Source organism: Mesoplodon mirus, assembly GCF_964341445.2.
Source record: "Mesoplodon mirus genome assembly, chromosome: 15".
Lineage (NCBI taxonomy): Eukaryota > Metazoa > Chordata > Mammalia > Artiodactyla > Ziphiidae > Mesoplodon > Mesoplodon mirus.
The window spans coordinates 82560373-82578251 of NC_138991.1; the positions used below are offsets into that span (position 1 = coordinate 82560373).

General features: G+C 49.1%; 1 protein-coding gene across 2 annotated transcripts in view; it reads right to left on the reverse strand.

Moving 5' to 3' along the window:
* DAGLB (diacylglycerol lipase beta) overlaps nucleotides 1-16678 on the reverse strand; it is a 30307-nt gene extending 13629 nt beyond the window's left edge. The window contains exons 1-8 of one of the 2 annotated variants that reach the window (XM_082645510.1): nucleotides 16498-16678; nucleotides 14766-14917; nucleotides 7031-7202; nucleotides 5826-6084; nucleotides 4244-4366; nucleotides 2913-3040; nucleotides 1802-1928; nucleotides 220-303 (exon numbers count right to left, since the gene is read on the reverse strand). In XM_082645510.1, the coding sequence (XP_082501636.1) occupies nucleotides 220-303; nucleotides 1802-1928; nucleotides 2913-3040; nucleotides 4244-4366; nucleotides 5826-6084; nucleotides 7031-7202; nucleotides 14766-14917; nucleotides 16498-16592 (1140 nt within the window). In that variant the 5' untranslated portion in view covers nucleotides 16593-16678. The remainder of the gene's footprint in view (nucleotides 1-219; nucleotides 304-1801; nucleotides 1929-2912; nucleotides 3041-4243; nucleotides 4367-5825; nucleotides 6085-7030; nucleotides 7203-14765; nucleotides 14918-16497) is intronic. The other variant, XM_082645511.1, reaches the window with a different exon arrangement.
* Nucleotides 16679-17879: the final 1201 nt, after the last annotated feature.

The following is a 17879-nucleotide window of genomic DNA, read 5'->3' on the forward strand; positions in this document are numbered from 1 at the left end:
ATTTCTCGGTTAAAAGGAAATGGCTTTATCTGCTTTTTCAAAGGGAGTACTTGACAGCCCTGGACCCGCCTCCCTGTTTTCCACGCCCGGTGTTTCCCTGTGTCTGAGGCTGTCACTTACGAAGGCTTCCCCTCAGTTCCAGGAAAGCTGGGTCTCCTGGCGTCTGAGCTGCTGACTGCCCGCCCCCAGGTCCCTGGGCCAGCGCACCAGGCTCCGTACCTGGAGAGACATGGTTCCCCTCACAGCCACCACCACCGACTCCTTCTTGTGGTCCAGGGCCACTAAGAAGGGGAGCTCGTACACCTGGGAGAGAGGAATGAGCATAAGCACAGGTGTCTGCGGACACAGCTGGGCCAGCCCAGAGCGTCTAACAAACAGCGCTTCTGAGCACAGCGCGGAGGGGTGCACTGATCCCCATCTCTGCTCATTCTCAGTAGACAGTGTGACTTCTGATTCTCAGTGATGAAAGGCTCTCTAAACCCAAGACCCTTTTACCCTCGGGGGCAGGGGATGGAGCTATCTCAGTGGGCAAGCCCAGAGCCTCCACTCTGGGTCAGTGTGAGCCGCGGGTGACAGGCTCTGGGCCCTGTAAGCACCCACTTGCATCAGAACCTGCCGTGGGACCCCAAGCAAATGTCTCAAGTTCTCTTCGACCCCATTTCCTCATCTTTAAGGAGGACAGCATGGTGTGCTGTCCTCCGGCTGGTGTGACACCACGGGGACGGCCACCTGTGCGTGGTGAACGGTCGTGCGTTTGGAGCCAGCAGGAGAGGACAGGCTGCCGACTTCACCGCCCTGGTTTCCGCAGGAGTGGGGCTTCTACTGATGCCCTTGTGGGGGGCTCCTTGAAAGAGCCCCCAGAGCAGCCACGAGCCTTCCGTGGAAAAGCACCACCTTTAAACCCCACCCACTCTTTCTCTCGTCACCGCTCAGTGACAGGGCAGCACAGGGCTCACGGGCTGCTGCACTCTGCTGGGCACCAGATTCACTGCGGACGTGAAAACAAGATCCTGGACGTTCTGATCTCGGTGGGATGGGGTGTGACTTTTACACCTCCCAGGTGAGTCTAAAATGCAGCAGTTTGGGAGCCAGGGGGGTCAAGAACAGGACATCAGGGGTTCCCTGAATTGTCTGTACGCTGGAACCATGGGGGGCTCCTGAGCAGGGGTCCCATCGCCACAGATTCTGACTTCATTCATCTGGGGTCTGGCCTGGGCTTCTGAGGTTTAAAAGCTCCCCAGGAGATCCCAGTAGACAGCAGATGTGAGAGCCGCTGGGCTTGGCTGCAGGTTCTGGGCTCCCGGTGCCTGTGAGGACCATGTGGGGAGCCACGAAGCAATGCAGGACGGAGGGGTCCCTGACGCCAGACAGACTGGCTTCCGCAGGTTCACTAACCAGCCCTGCGATTCTGGGACCCTCCCAAGGGTGAGACCCACTGCACTGCACTAATAGGACAGAGCTCAGACCCAGAGACGAGGGTTGATCAACCCCGGACACCTGTGTGGGATTAATGCCGAGTGCAACTCATTGTTCTTCACTAAACATGGGCTCAGGTGAAACCCAGCACAGTCTCTCCACAGCATAGTCCCCCTGATGAAGACTTTCTGCCCCATCTTATGTTAAACCTGGGGGGGCTTCAAGAGCGTTTGTGAACCTCGAAGACAGTGCGCTCACCTTGAGGTGAGTATGTGTCTGTGTATGCGTCTCCGCACATTTTTCCGGGGGAACAGTTTATAACTTCCACCAGAATCTCGAAGGACTCCAAGACCCAGAGGAAGTCAGGAAGCACTGCTCACTCTACCTTGTCGTGAAAGCTGACGTGAATGAAATCCCGGTACTGCAGCCCTGTCGTCTGCAGGATGGAGCCAAAGTGACAGCTGAGCTGATCACCTCCAACCAAGTCATAATCGGTTGTCCGGCTTCTGCAACTAAAACGGGGGCAGAGGCGTTACCGCGCCAACCAGAGCCACGTACCGAGGAAGACCCCACCCTGCCGTCCCGTTTCCTAACAAACCTGAGGGCGCCCGCTGAAAGTCTGCACAGCTCAGTCTGGCGAACGTATAGTGGCCTTTAAATGACACTTCTGTGTACACGTCTTACTACAGCCTGACTTCTTTATCAATGCTTTACATATTCAAAAAATAAACCAACAAGGATAGGAGAGACCCTAAAATCACCAGGAATGGGACAAGCCGGCATCAGGTGTCTCCTGGTACGATGTACTAAGAAGGATGCACGCTCCGCACGGAGCATTCCTGCCAAAGATGTGTAACTTGAACCTAATCGTGAAGAAGTCACCAGACAAATGCAAAGTGAGGGCCAGCCTACAAAATACCCAGACTGTCCTTTTCAAAATGTCAATATTGTGAAAGATTTAAAAAAAAAAAAAAAAGACTGAGGAACTGTTTCAAACTGGAGGAGACTAAGGGGACATGACAGTTAAATGCAATCCACGCTCCTGGACTGGAAGAAAATGTGCCACAACGGGTGTTACTGGAACAACTGGAAAAACTGGAATAGCTAATGGTTAATGATAAACTTCCTGAATTTTATAACTGTACTGTAATTTATGGCAAAGAAAGACCTTGTTCTTAAGAAATACAAGCTGAAGTAATTAGAGGTAAAGGGGCATGATGCCCGCAACTGAATCTCCAATGGTTCTGGGGGGAAAAACACGTATTTATGGAGAGAGTGATACAGCGCATGGGACAAAACTGAGTCACAACTGGTCATTCTAGATAAAGGACATGGGCGTTCTTAGCACTGCTCTTGCGGTTTTTTGAAATATTTCAAAATAGGAAGTTTTTTTAAACAGGGAAATGTGATTATTTTTAGAAAATAAAGTACGGACACCATAGCAAGCAACATCCGGAGTGGAATGAGGATGGAGGCCTCAGACCGTGCCGACCTACCAGTCACCACCAATCCTGCACAGCCCTGTAAAAGGGTTTCTGTAAACATAGAGAGGCCACCCATAGGCAGCTGCTGCAAACTGCATATAGTGATGGCAGTTTTCTAATTCTGCATCCAAATCAGCTTCCTGTAAGAGAAGAAAAAAAGCTTTTTGTTTAGGGGAACCCATTAAGGAGAGGATCAACACACTATGATCTTTTTTTTAAATTTGATTTTCATTTTATATTGGAGTATAGTTGGTTTACAATGTTGTGTTACTTTCAGGTGTACAGCAAAGTGATTCAGTTGTACATATACCTATACTATTTCTTTTCAGATTCTCTTCCCATATAGGTTATTACAAGACATTGAGTTCCCTGTGCTACAAAGTAGGTCCTTGTGGATTATCTATTTGATAAATAGTAGAACACACTATGATCTTAAACCTGAACTCAAATTCCTGATTCTTCCCTTTCTTTCTTCAGGGAATAGACCTCTCGGAGGACTTCCACTGGGAAAACTGGTCCTTAAATACAGACAGATGAACCCCTCATTTTAGGAGAATGCAGAAGTTAGCAGCAAAAATCCCTAATGACTTTTCTGACTCCTGGTGAAATAAGCCTGTGACTTCCTACTGGATGCAGGTGCAGACGCCACTGCAACAAATGGGCTGCTGGGAACTAGGTGCAGAGATAGACACACAATCTATATGCAATTTTCTCTTTCAAAAGCACAGAAGTCGGGCTTCCCTGGTGGTGCAGTGGTTGAGAGTCCGCCTGCCGATGCAGGGGACACGGGCTAGTGTCCCGGGCTGGGAAGATCCCACATGCCGCGGAGCGGCTGGGCCCGTGAGCAATGGCCGCTGAGCCTGCGCGTCTGGAGCCTGTGCTCCGTGACGGGAGAGGCCACAACAGTGAGAGGCCCGTGTATCGCAAAAAAAAAAAAAAAAAAACACAGAAGTCTGTGGCGGGAAAGCAATCATCAAGCAAAGTTGAACTGTATCTGCTCCCCAGACCCAGAGAAGAGAGCAGACACACTCTGGGAGAACCAGGTCCCGCCCCAGGGGGAATTTTCGATATGCAGACAACAGCCAATTTCCTAAAAGAGAATCTCAGAAAAAAAAAAAAAAAAAACCCCACAATGGGTGGTGAAAGGGCCAGGAATGGGCTCCCTCTACCTGAACTCCAGGTGATGAGGACATGCCTCACCGGACAGGTGACAAACCACAACTAGCAAAAGCCACAAATCAGATTCCAATCAACTGCTCCTGAAACTGTTGCTTTTTTTTTTTTTAATTTACCAGTAGGTGTAAATGTCACAACTGTACAACTCAACAGAGACACGGGCTTACCTGGGAGGGCCCCGGGGAATGGCTGACCACCTGGTCAGGCTCCTGGCTGCTCCTGATGTTGTCCTGCTGCTGATGGAGAAGAACGAGCCCTGCTGCAATGTCGCTGGGCACCAGGTCCGTGTCCTGGGTGGGAAACCACAGCGGCTTATCATAAACCCAGCGGGAACGAGCCCACGAGCTCCCGAGGGTCCAGTTTTACGCAGTTCACACGCACACACATGCACACACACATACAGTTACATGTGAAAAGGTGTTTTTAAAAATATTTCCCTTTCAGGACTCCTGCATGTGAGCTTCGTGTCTCTCACTATCCTGCCCTCACACAAACCTGCTCGAGAACGTAAATATTTTACTGATCTCTGTTCTCAGATTTCACGTCAAGTGAGTCAGCTATTTGTAATCTACTTCACATCGCCTGTAAAGTGGGTGAGTAAATGGGTAAGTTCGCCCTCTTTGGAGTAACGTCTGATTTTGGCCCAGGTTTACACTCTTCCTGCTCAAGATGCTGAGAAGGTTTTGTTGAAAGAGCCCACGGCAGAGATGTATGAGGCTGGACTTATACTCACTGGGCAGAACGAGCCTCAAAAAGACCCTCAAACTAGGAAAGCAACAGAGTGAGTGTCCAGAGCCTGACCTGACCCTCTCCTTCACGAGGGACACGAAGCAGATGGGACTCCACAGGAAACCAGGTACTGGCCACTCGGCCACTTGAGCCATCGGTTCTGCCCACGATGCAGGTTAAGATGTCCTCTAAGAATAGCCAGATTCTCTTCCTCCTTTATTCAACAATCTTAAGACCAGGGTGAAGTGCCCCTCTGAAATTATTTAGGGGACACACTTCTCTCATCCCTATGTGGAGGCTGCTGGTTACGGAGCCAGCCTTGAACAGGGGAGGCCTGGACACCACAGAGAGGTGAGAAAAAGACTGGCAGGTGGGCACGACCTCAAGAGAACTCCTCTCTCTCACTTGGTTGCAGTACTGAACATAATAGGAGTTTATCAGAGATCATTATAAGAGAACTTGGATGTGAAAGAAAAACAAATGTTTCCAAATCTGCTCTAGAAGAAACTGCTCTAGAACCACGACACCCTTTTGCATTGCAACTGTCTTTAAAAAGAGAATCATCTCTCATTTCCATCATGCCATAAAGTTGTAAGAAACCAGGGTCTGATACTACCCCGGAGGCGTGACACTTCCGGGACCTGGCATCTGCTGAGAACCAGCTGGACAAAGAATGTAGGAAAAGACGGGCAAATGATTCTCAAAATGTACAGGTTCCACTACTTAGTTCCTTAAGAACTAATTCAAAATCTTAACTGTGTAACAGACGGGCGTCAACACAAGGGTGCGCCGACCAGGGCATGGGGTCTGTGAGCGCAGGGCCCTGGGTCCCTGCTCCCTGGAGCGCTTGGGCGCTCACCCCAGGGCACACCTCCACCCGCCGCCCCCACAGGGGACTCACTCTCAGGAAGTGTTTTATGTCAACACGGAGAAGGGTTCAAAATGCAGAGAACTCATCTTCTCAAAAGAAGTGTTTACTTAAACAGAAGAAAGAGACCAGAGCACACCCCGTCGGCTTACTGAAAAGTAGGTTGAGAAAAGCTCTGCCGTACTCGAAAAAGCAACTCGAGTACGGTCGTCTTTGCCGACGCAGCAGCATAGGAACTTGATTCTCGTTTCCCACACGCTTGTAGCTGCCGTCTTGAGGCCATTAAGTAACTGGTTGGACTCACGACTATCCAGGTGATGGGGGCCCGCAGGGGGATACGGAGCCATCTTCCCCCCCAGCGGGTCAAAGGCGATGACAATGGTGACCACGGTGGAGGCGATGATGATCCAGCTGCGACACAGAGAGAGGAAAAGGCTTGGGGGCTGCAGTCCTGAAGTGACCCATGGGGTCACTCTCTGCATCTGTACAACTTGTGGCTCTTGTTACTAAGGAAGATGGGGATCTCCCAGAACCTGGTGGAGGCGGGCAACTTGTTTCTTCTAGAAAGTTCCTTATGAGCCCATGGCCAACCCAGGCCCGACAAAGATCAGAGCCCCAAAAGCCACAAAAGGAAAAGGGAAGTGTCTGGTGGGCAGAGCCTGGCCTGGGCATGGAAGTCCCTGACCTTGACCCAGGCCTACTCCCCAGGGTCTCAGGGTTCCCCTCAGTAAAACCAAAGGAGGCTTCCTGTGCCACGGGATACCCTCACAGGTCTTTCATTCATACGTTTCAATATTTCTAGGTTGTCCACCATGCGCAAGGCGCCCTGGGTCCATGAGCACGTGTGCTCCTGGAAGGTGGCCCAGGAAGGGCTGCCACGGCCTCTACCGAGAGGCTCAGCAGGGCAGCGGGAGTCTCCATCCCCTTATTTACAGCATGAGGGGATGTGACTAGATCATCTGTAAGATTTTTCGTCTGGAAAGGGCATAAACCTTATTCCAGCAGATTATTTCCTGCAGCAATTCCAGAGACTATATTTCCTCACATCCTACTTTTAGTTTTTGCCCTATTTTGGTCTTCAGGTCTCTTCCTTCTTGTAAGGGAAGGGAGGGAATGCAGAAAAATGAGAACCGGTAAGAAAGGAAACTACATCAATAAATGCATAGTGGGAGATGAACTATTCCTCATGTATGAACAAGTGCCTCTGCATTTTTATGATTTACTCAAAAAGATCCCTTTCTAACTATATTAGGAAGCCTGCATGACACTGGGCCACCTCAGTTATTCAGAAGGTATTTGTTTACCTCCATCTCGAGTGCATTTTGGACAAGAAACCGCAGAAGACTGGAGACCTCACCTGATCGCGACAGTCACAATGATGCCATTCCCCACCATCCTGTCACACTGAACACCGTCCTCTATCCAGGCGGCCCCCAGGGATGCCCAGACCATCTCTGGCAGAAAAAGTGCCAGGCGCAGGTAGAGCAGCTTAGACATGGATTTCCGTGGTCCAGGATTACAAATGGTCCCTGAAACACAGAAAATGTTCAAACTGGTCACTTGCCCCTTCAGAGATGAGTAGTTGCCCTTCCACAAAAAACAGCTGTCACAGCACACATATGTGTCCCATAGGCACACCCGCCACCTGACTTTTCTGCCTGTACTTGGGCATCAATGCCTAAGTTTGAGAGCAAGAGACAAAGCGAGGGATGGGAAACATGACAAAAAGCCTCAGATTCATTTCTTAGACTTGCCAGCATTTAAAAACACTTCTGGGCTCTAACTAGAGTGACAATAAAATCATTGTCCAAATTGGGATACTTCTGAGAGCAAAAGGAGGCTCTATTAATAATGCTGGGACAACCAACATAAAACAAAACTGTTGGGCTTCCCTGGTGGCGCAGTGGTTGAGAGTCCGCCTGCCGATGCAGGGGACATGGGTTCGTGTCCCGGTCCGGGAAGATCCCACATGCCGCGGAGCGGCTGGGCCCGTGAGCCATGGCCGCTGAGCCTGCGCGTCCGGAGCCTGTGCTCCGCAACGGGAGAGGCCACAACAGTGAGAGGCCCGCATACCACAAAACAAAACAAACAAACAAACAAAAAACAGAACTGTCACAAGCAAACAGAGATATACAGTCACCCAGGTTCTCACAGCCAGGAAAATCCAGGCACCACCTGAAACAGCACGGGCCCATTATTCTTTAATCCTCCCAATGACTGTGACATAGTCACCATCACATTTTACAAATGAGGAAGCTGAGGCTCAGAGAGCTTAGTAACCACTTTCTAAAACATAATCCAGATTCACATGCTGAGGGCTCTCTGCCTCACCAATGCGCCGTGGTCCGCACTTTTGGGAAGTGAACCATTCTGATGTGTGAGACCACTTGCAGAAGCCCACCATTTAGACACAACATTTAAAACTGAGTTTGGGGCTTCCCTAGTGGCACAGTGGTTAAGAATCCGCCTGCCAATACAGGGGACACGGGTTTGAGCCCTGGCCCGGGAAGATCCCACATGCCGCGGAGCAACTAAGCCCGTGTGCCACAACTACTGAGCCCACGTGCCACAACTACTGAGCCCACGTGCCACAACTACTGAAGCCCGAGCACCTAGAGCCCGTGCTCTGCAACAAGAGAAGCCACGACAATGAGAAGCCTGAGCACTGCAACGAAGAGTAACCCCCACTTGCCGCAACTAGAGAAAGTCCGCGCGCAGCAATGAAGACACAACGCAGTCAAAAATAAAAACAAATAAATTTGTAAAAATAAATAAATAAATAAAACTTTGTAAAACAAATCCAAGTATCATTAGAGGCCTGTGTACTTTAATTCTTGGTGTAAATCAACTCTCTCCCTTTGGGAAAAAGTTGTGATAAACACCAATTTAAGCAACATAAAAATGTCACATGATTAAAACAAAAACAGTGACTGAAAAAGTATCTAAGATCTAAAAAATAATTTGATGGGCTTCCCTGGTGGCGCAGTGGTTGAGCGTCCGCCTGCCGATGCAGGGGACACAGGTTCGTGTCCCAGTCCGGGAAGATCCCACATGCCGCGGAGCGGCTGGGCCCGTAAGCCATGGTCGCTGAGCCTGCATGTCTGGAGCCTGTGCTCCACAATGGGAGAGGTCACAACAGTGAGAGGCCCATGTACCGCAAAAAATATATATATAATAATTTGATAAGGAAATAGCTTTTAAATTCCAAAAGCTACCTTCCATTAGAATGAATTACTTAGAGTCATATTTTAAATTAGACACTATCCAGCCTTATTTTTGGCACAAAGACAAAATGTTCTAAGATAACTGAAACAGCACCCTCTCTCTCTCCCTGAGGGACAATGAGTGCAGGTATGTAAAAATCAGTCCTGTACCTGGAGTGTTTTTTTTTTTTTTTTTTTTTTGTGGTACACGGGCCTCTCACTTTTTGTGGCCTCTCCCGTTGCGGAGCACAGGCTCCAGACGCGCAGGCTCAGCAGCCATGGCTCATGGGCCCAGCCGCTCTGCAGCACGTGGGATCTTCCCGGACCGGGGCACGAATCCGTGTCCCCTGCATCGGCAGGCGGACTCTCAACCACTGTGCCACCAGGGAAGCCCGGGAGTGTATTATTATATAACAATAGTCAACCAGCAGAGAGAAACAGGAAACAGCACCTGCTCACACCCTACCTCCTGGAGGACTAGGATTCCAAAGAGGCTGCTGGAGCAGGGAGGCTCCAGCCCGGGACACTGACCGGATGAAGCAAATTCAGAGGTAAGGAAGCATTAGACGGAGTTCTGGTGAAGGGTCCAGAAAAGACATGAGATACTGAAAAAGTCTCCTTTTTATGTTTATGCTTGCCTAGAAAAGCGTTTTTATTTTACTCAGACCTTTATTTTCTCCTCGAGGTAAAGAGCTGCCGGTGTGGATCTGGCGCTGCAGCTACCGTCACAAAGCTGACGCCCCGGAATGCATGAGCGTGGCTACGTCCCCGATCGTAATACCCCTGACGCTGTCTCAGGAAGTAACCCTGTTGCCCTTCACGTGGCTGAGCCAATGACATGAGAGCCACACAAGGAAGGCCTGTGTCACAGAATCTTGGGAGTTGACACCTCTAGCCACTGCGGTGATTTTCTCCGGCACGAGAGGAGCTCTTGAGACACAAACGCCGAGGCGATGCAAGATGTCCCGGAATCCAAACCAAACACAGAGAAGGGCTGACCTTGGAAGCTGAGGGCGTTCTCTTGAAACACGATAGTCACGAGGGTGGATCTTCCCTAAATAAACCTCCCATGTGGTCAAAACAGTAGGATTTCATCAGGGAGGTTCTCAAATCAAAACTAGAAACTACCACGATATCAGGATTCTACAGTGAAGACCAAGAAAGAGGTAAATGCACAAGCGTCAGTTTTCTGGATAAAATGACTGAATTCTCTTTGTTCCAAATGCACCCTTACAATGTGTGCTGTTTCGTTTAGAGGTGGATCAGCCAAAAGCTCCAGAAACAGGGCCTTTCCGTTCAAATGACAGATTAATTATTGAGATGACTTATGAAACAGAAGGGGTGATGGGAGTTATCCACGTATCAGTAATAAAGTTTACCAAGGGGTTCACGGTTATTAAAAGATGTACGTAAAGTTTATAACTTGTAAAAAACTCTGATTCTGTGTAGGCAATACAGGTAAAGGGTGAAAAGTTCAAAGCGCTCAAGTGGGTATAAAGTAAATGTTAAGCCTCCCTCCCACCACTGAATCCCAGCCCTCGGTCACCTTCCCTCAAAGTAAACTAGTCACTCATGTACCCCCACAGAGAGTCCACACATAAACCAAACAGGTAAGTTTATCCCTTTACAAAAAAGTAACAAACTACATACAGTGTCCTGTATCTTAGCATATTGGAAATCACTCCTTGTCCATTCACAAAGCATTTCACATTCTTTTTAACAGGTGCACAGGAGCCCATCATATGAACGAGCGACACTTAAGCCGGCGGCCTACTGACAGGCACCGAGTTTCTTCCAATCTTTCATGCCTGCAAGCAACACTGTGGCAAACTCCAAGTATTTTGCACACATGCAAATATATAGGGAAGAAACCGACCGATACCCACATGTACACAACACACACAGCCAAATTAGGCTTCCAAGAGATTCAACACATCTACATGCCCACCAACAAAATAAGCTGCCTGAGCAGAAGGGAGGTTCTGGGGAAGGCGTTCCCTGCTCCAGGAAAGACCCAGAAGCAACAGTCTCACAACTGCACAGGTTCACCAACCCAATGTATCATCTTGATGAATTTTCCTTACTGTGATTGAGGCTGAATGTTTTTTTATATATGTAAAAATCTCTTTTACTTATTTTATTGTTCACCATATTTGCCCATTTTTGCGCTGACTATTGGTCTTTTCCTTACTTATCGTAGAGCCCTTCTATATTAAGGAGATTGGCTCTAAGTCTCATCTATTACAATATTTTTTCCCATTTGTCTTTTTTTTCTTTGAAAAAATAAGAGAGAAACTTTATTTCAAACAGGTTCAGTGGTATGCATGCTACAGCAAAGGCTGGTTGTAACAGCAGCTTCATTTCAAACCTGAACTGATGCACAAATGTGACACCGTTAAGCAATGATCAATTACTGCTAAAATGTGGATTAAATCCACCAATAAGCCAATTCTGACATTTATTATAGATTCTATTATTTATTTTAGTAGTAGAGGTTAATTTTCATCAGAAGAAAATGAAAACAACCTTATGGCTTCTACTAAGATAATGAGCTGTATCCCCACTACTGCTCTGAAATTATACCCCTAGGTTGTTAAGAGAAATTCTGACTTCATCCAAATGTATTACTTAACTGATAATCTTCAGTCATCATCTACTGTTGGCTTGATGGTTATTCCTCTTCTTATTTGACCCTAACCATCATCTGTCTTTTTTTTTCACTTTATGGTATTCTTCACTGAAATTTACATAATCTTTAAAATAAAGCATATGATGTTATTGATTTGTAACAAATTGGCAATTAAACTAACATGTTTTTATAAAATACTGTCTTCAGTTCAGTTGTGGTATCTTCAGCTACAAGTATCAGAAAATCAAACTCCAACTGGTTTAAAAACAAACAGGGTGCTTCCCTGGTGGTGCAGTGGTTAAGAATCCACCTGCCAATGCAGGGGACACGGGTTCGAGCTCTGGTCCAGGAAGATCCCACATGCTGCGGAGCAACTAAGCCCGTGCGCCACAACTACTGATCCTGTGCTCCAGAGCCCGCAAGCCACAACTACTGAGCCCATGTGCCACAACTACTGAAGCCCATGTGTCTAGAGCCTGTGCTCCGCAACAAGAGAAGCCACCGCAATGAGAAGCTAAGAGTAGCTCCCGCTCGCCACAACTAGAGAAAGCCCGCATGCAGCAATGAAGACCCAACGCAGCCAAAAATAAGTAAATAAAATAAATAAATTTAAAAAAATAAAAACAAGCAGGACCTGTCTTGACTCAAGGGACTGGAAATGCAGGGCCAGGACTGGCACCAGGGTGTCCTCTGCTTCTCAGCCCTGCCCTCCTCTGTATTCAGCTCCTCCTCGGCTGTGAGTGGAGGAGACTGAGCAGGAATTCAGCAGCTCACTCATGCACAGGGCCATCCAGGAGGAAAACCATATGCTGCTTCTGGATCTTTCCCAGAGGAGCAGGGAAGGACTTCCCTGGAACTTCCCAGGAAACTCCCTGATTTCACTGGCCCGAATCAGGGCACATGTCCAGTCCTGAACCAACCACCCATCCGGCACCGGGCAGAGGGCCGGTTTCTGTGAGGGGTGGGGGGAAGTCCTGCCTGGAGAAGGCTGCTGCATAAGCAACCCACCCAGAACACCCCACACAACCGACAGATGTTTGCCGAACTCTGACGTGTGACGGTGCCTGCGAGGAGAAGCCTGAGGCGTGCGGCCATCCATCCACCGCAGGGGTGTGACTGTGCCCTGACACCGCCAAAAATATTGGAAGAAAAACATTTAAGGAAAAAAAGGCTTATACTTAACCCACTATTACAGTTGTAAACCTGGTGTGCTAAACAGAATGGGATGTGAACAGACAGGGAAACTAAATTAGACACCCTGTACCTGAAATGACACCATCTTTCGGAAAATCTGAGCTCAGTAAGGACCTCACAGTGCTAAGTCCTCATCGCACACATTTCAGCTCCTTCCTTTCCTTCAGCATCAGGACCAATGACAATCCAGACAATCCAATGGGGTCTGACAAAGACCAAAGAACTGGGACCGTCTTTGAACCAGACCCCATGCATTCATGTTTTCAGAGGTAAACTAAAATATCCAGAGCTCTATTTTCTATGTTACTGCAGTACGTGGGCATGCGCCAGGCTTCTTGGTCATCCAAACCCTAAAGCCTTTTTCTCATGAAACACTTTGCCACTAACATTTCTCTCTGTATTTCTCCCCACGAACTACCATCTATTAAGTTTCAGTCTAACGTTCCACCCTGTCAGGATCCTGATTCCGTCACCCAGGGTATCAGCTACTCCCTCCCTCCCACTTTTATCATCATCATCTACAATCTGTAAGCCTCCCTCCTACATCCCGATTCAAGCAGTGATAAAACACTTTGGATGGTAGCATGCCATGCAGCCCTGCCTTTGACGGATGAGTTTTCATTTACTGATGCATTTCTTTATCAGCCTCAAGAATGCTCAGCTCATCCTACAAACCACAGTAATCGACAGGGAAGGTTTCCAACGTTTTCAGACATTCTCAGCTAAACGACTGTCGGCAGAAAATGGTAACATATAGAAAAAAACTATCAAGAAGAGATATAACTCTTACAACTCATTAATAAAGGACAAAGAACCCAATTTAAAATTGGGCAAAGAATCTGAATAGACATTTCTTTAAAAATAATATAAAAATGGCCACTGAGCATATGAAAAGATGCTCAATATCATTAGTCATCCAGAAAATGCATATCAAAACCACAATGGGGCAGCATTTCATACCTACCAGGATGGCTACGATCAAAAAGTCAGACAATAAGTGTTGGTGAGGATGTGAAAAAACTGGAACCTTTATAAAGTGCTGGTGGGAAAGAAAAATGGTGCAACTGCTTGGAAAACAGTCTGGCAGTTCCTCAGGAAGTTAAACAGGTTTACCACGTGATCTAGCACTACCACCCCTAGGTACATATCCAAGAGAAATAAAAACATAAGGGTATATAAAACATGTATGCGAATGTTGAAAGCAGCACTATCTGTAACAACCAAAAGGTGGAAACAACCCGGGCTTCCCTGGTGGTCAGTGGTTGAGAGTCCGCCTGCCAACGCAGGGGATACGGGTTCGTGCCCGGGTCCGGGAGGATCCCACATGCCACGGAGCGGCTGGGCCCGTGAGCCATGGCCGCTGAGCCTGTGCGTCCGGAGCCTGTGCTCCGCAACGGGAGAGGCCACAACAGGGAGAGGCCCGCGTACCGCAAAAAAAAAAAAAAAAAAAAAAAGTGGAAACAACCCAAATGTCCACCAACTGACAAATGGATAAGCAAACTGTGGTTTACACGTTCAGTGCAATACTATCCAATTATAAAAAGGAAAGAAGTGCTGATACATATGCTCTAACATGGATGAACCCTGAAAACGTCATCCCAAGTTTAAGAAGCCAGACCGAAAGGCCACATCGTGGATGAGTCCACCTATATGATGTCCAGAACAGGCAAATCTACAGACAGGAAGTAGGGTAGTGGACGCCTAGGGCTGAGGGAGTTGGAGAGAAATGAGGAGTAATTGCTAGTGGGTAAAGGAAATCCTTTTTGGGGTGATGAAATGTTCTGAAATTGATTGCAGGGAGGGTTGCACAACTCTCTGAATATACGAAAATTCACTGAATTGTACACTTAAATGGATGAATTGTATGGTATGTGAATTATATCTCAAAAAAGCGATGAAAAAAGAAGAGGTGTTGGGAATTCCCTGGTGGTCCAGTGGTTAGGACTCCCCCACTGCAGGGGGCCCGGGTTCCATCCCTGGTCTGGGAACTAAGATCCTGCAGGCTGCGCAGCCAAAAAAAGAAGAAGAGGAAGAAGAGGTGTCAAACAGAAGAGACCAGTGTTTACCTTTCATGCTGACCCACACGATGGCTGACACGGTGCATATGACAACTGCCAGCAGAACCATGAGCACGATCAGGTAACTGCTGAGCAGGACGCCACCAGGACAGTCCAGCTTCCCTCTGTGCACGAGATACAGCGTCAGGATGCCGATCCACCTGCCGAGACACAGGTAGCGTCAGAAATGGAATCCAAGGAGCCGCTTTGAAAAACACGATGGAAGGAAGTAAATGGAGTTAATACTTTCCAAAACAAGGCGAGGGTCACTTTGGAAGTGAATCTTCCTCAATAAAGTATTTACTAAGTCAACTAAAGAGTATGGCTTTTTAAAAATTTTTTAGTGAGTTTTATACTTTCTAAGCTTACATCATTTTTTTTTTTTTTCGGTACGCGGGCCTCTCACTGTTGTGGCCTCTCCCGTTGCGGAGCACAGGCTCCGGACGCGCAGGCTCAGCGGCCATGGCTCATGGGACCAGCCGCTCCGTGGCATGTGGGATCTTCCCAGACCGGGGCACGAACCCGTGTCCCCCGCATCGGCAGGCGGACTCTCAACCACTGCGCCACCAGGGAAGCCCTACATCATTGTTTTTATTCTGTGCCTGTTGTAATACATTTAAAGCCATAAGCAAGCAAATATAATGTGAACTGCTGGAAAGCAGCCCCATCATGACTCCAAGATATGCACCCGGTAAACAAAGTATATGCTTGTTCAGTCATCAGCAAGAGAACTTTTACTTCTGTGGATTAACAAGAAACTGACAAACGCACATCGTAATCCGCTGGGTGCAGTACACAAACAAGGGGATGGGAAGCAAGCTACGGAAAGATGTTCTGTGGTGAACACTGATCAACTTGAAAGGACAAGGATTGCAGACTCATTAGTACATTTTGTAATTCAGGACAGAGCAATGATTCTTCACTAGTTATTTCAGAATCCGGCAGGGAACCATTTCACAAGAACGCGGTATTAGAGACTCAAGGCCAGAAGAGGAACTGGACTAGATAACTGTTTATGCTTTTGTCAGTTTTGTGATATTACATCCTTGTCTAGAAATAATAACGGGAAATGATCTCAGAAAGACTGGCTCTAAAAACTATGAAACAACTAAGAAGCAGCTCATAATTTCACGTTTTTAAATTCCTCTCCCCTTAAGAATCTACTTTTTAATGACGATGATAGTACTCTTCGCCCAGACCCTCTGGGACTGACTTTCAGGCACCCAATTCCACTTCCCACGGATTCCACATTTTGAAAGACTAGAGAGAAAATGCCAGTCCTGTGTGCTCGTCGAGGGGTTCAGCCACAACCGGCTCAGGAACGGCACGAACGGTACTGTTGCCATTCCTGCGTTTGGCAGACAAGATGCAGTGCGTTTCCATGCAGAACGCTGGACTGTTCCCGGCTCGAGGCAGGAGGTCCCGAGGCCATGGCTTTGGGCGGCAGCACAGTCCCGGCGGCTCCCTGGCCCGGGTCCCGACGCCTCGGAGGGGTGCCCGTGCCCTGCAGCGCCGACGTCCCGCCGGCGGGCCCACCCCATGACGCCGGGCATGGCGCTCCCGCTCTGGACCGCCGTGTGCCGTCAGTAAACGGGGACGGCAGCGGCACCCACCTCCTCGGGCGGTGGAGAGGACCAGGTACAAGAACGCAGGGCAGGCGACACCGTCCCTGCCCTCGACCGCCTCGGCCCCGCTCCCGCCTCCGCCCCGGCCGCCCGCTGCCCGCAGAGCCCGCCCTCACCACAGCACTCGCACGAACAGCTCGAAGACCCCCGGGAACACCAAGTCGTCGCTGGCGATGGCCCAGCGCCGGCCGAACAGCACCATCCCCGGCATGGCGAAGAACCCGCCGCCCGGGCTCGGGCCGGCTCGCCGCGAGCGCGCTGCCACTCAGAACCCCGCGCCCTCCGGTCTCCACAGCTGAACCGCGACTCCGCGCAGGCGCACGCGGGGGCGGTTGTCTGTGCGTGTGGGGGCGGGGGGAGAGAGTGAGAGACCGAGACCGGCGCACGCGCACTGAGCCCCACGCAGCGGCCGCTGGGCTTCTGCGCCTGCGCAGATGAGCTGACCCGGAAGACGCAGGTGGGCCTCGTAGGGTCTTCGCAGGTGTTAAGTCTGTTCTATTTTCTTTTTGTAGATAAGGAGTCTTCCTGACCCGAAGGGTTAGCTAGCCCAGAGACCCCCAGCAGTCAGTGGCGGATCTGGAGTTCATACCCAGGTCTGTGGGGCTGCAAGCCTATGACGAAGTTGCTCCCAGCCCCGACCGATCCTGGGGTCAGGAGTGCCTCTTTAGGACCATTCCCTGGGTCAGGGCCTGAAGCCACAGGGCAGCTCTGTGCTGGGGAGTGGGGAATAGCCTGATCTGCCCTCCTTCCTCCCGAGCAGGTCATAGGTTCTGACCACTTCTCAGCCCCTCTACTCCCCTCCACCCTGGCCCGAGCCCTTCATCGTGTACCTAACCCGGTCTCCCCACACTGCTCTCCCCACCTCTGCCACCCCACCTACGATGCGTTCTCCCTACAGCAGCTGGGGTGACCTTGTTGAACCGTCAAACCAGGCCCATCAGCTTAGTATCTTGCAAGGCTGCACTCCAAACCCTTAGAGAAGCTTTTCCTTGGTAGTCATACAGCATAAGTCTGTAAATGCGTGATTATCTGCCTACCCGGGTTAGGGTTACTACTTTCTCCCTCCTTCACTCCACTGCCTGCCACCTTTTTTCCCCTGAAATACATCAAGCTTATTCTCGCCCCGAGGTTTTCAAAGTCTCCGTGTCCTCTGCCAGGGACGCTCCTCCTGCAGGTTATTCCCCTGTCACTCTCACTTCATTCAGCCCTCAGCTCAAGTGTCACTGCCTCAAGAGCCTTCCCTGGCCACTTTATCTAAAACAGCCCACCCATCGCTTCCCGTTCCTTTGCCCAGCTTGTTTCCTTCACAGCTCTTAATCACTCCCTGACATTGTATCACGTGTGTTACCGCTCTCCTCCCACCTTGAGTGTGTTAAGTTGCCTGAGCTTGGAAACCTTGTCCATCTTGTTCACTGCAATGCACATAATAGAGCACATTAAATGCACTTACTAAATACTTGATTAATGAACAGACAAACATTAAATGTCAAATTTTTCC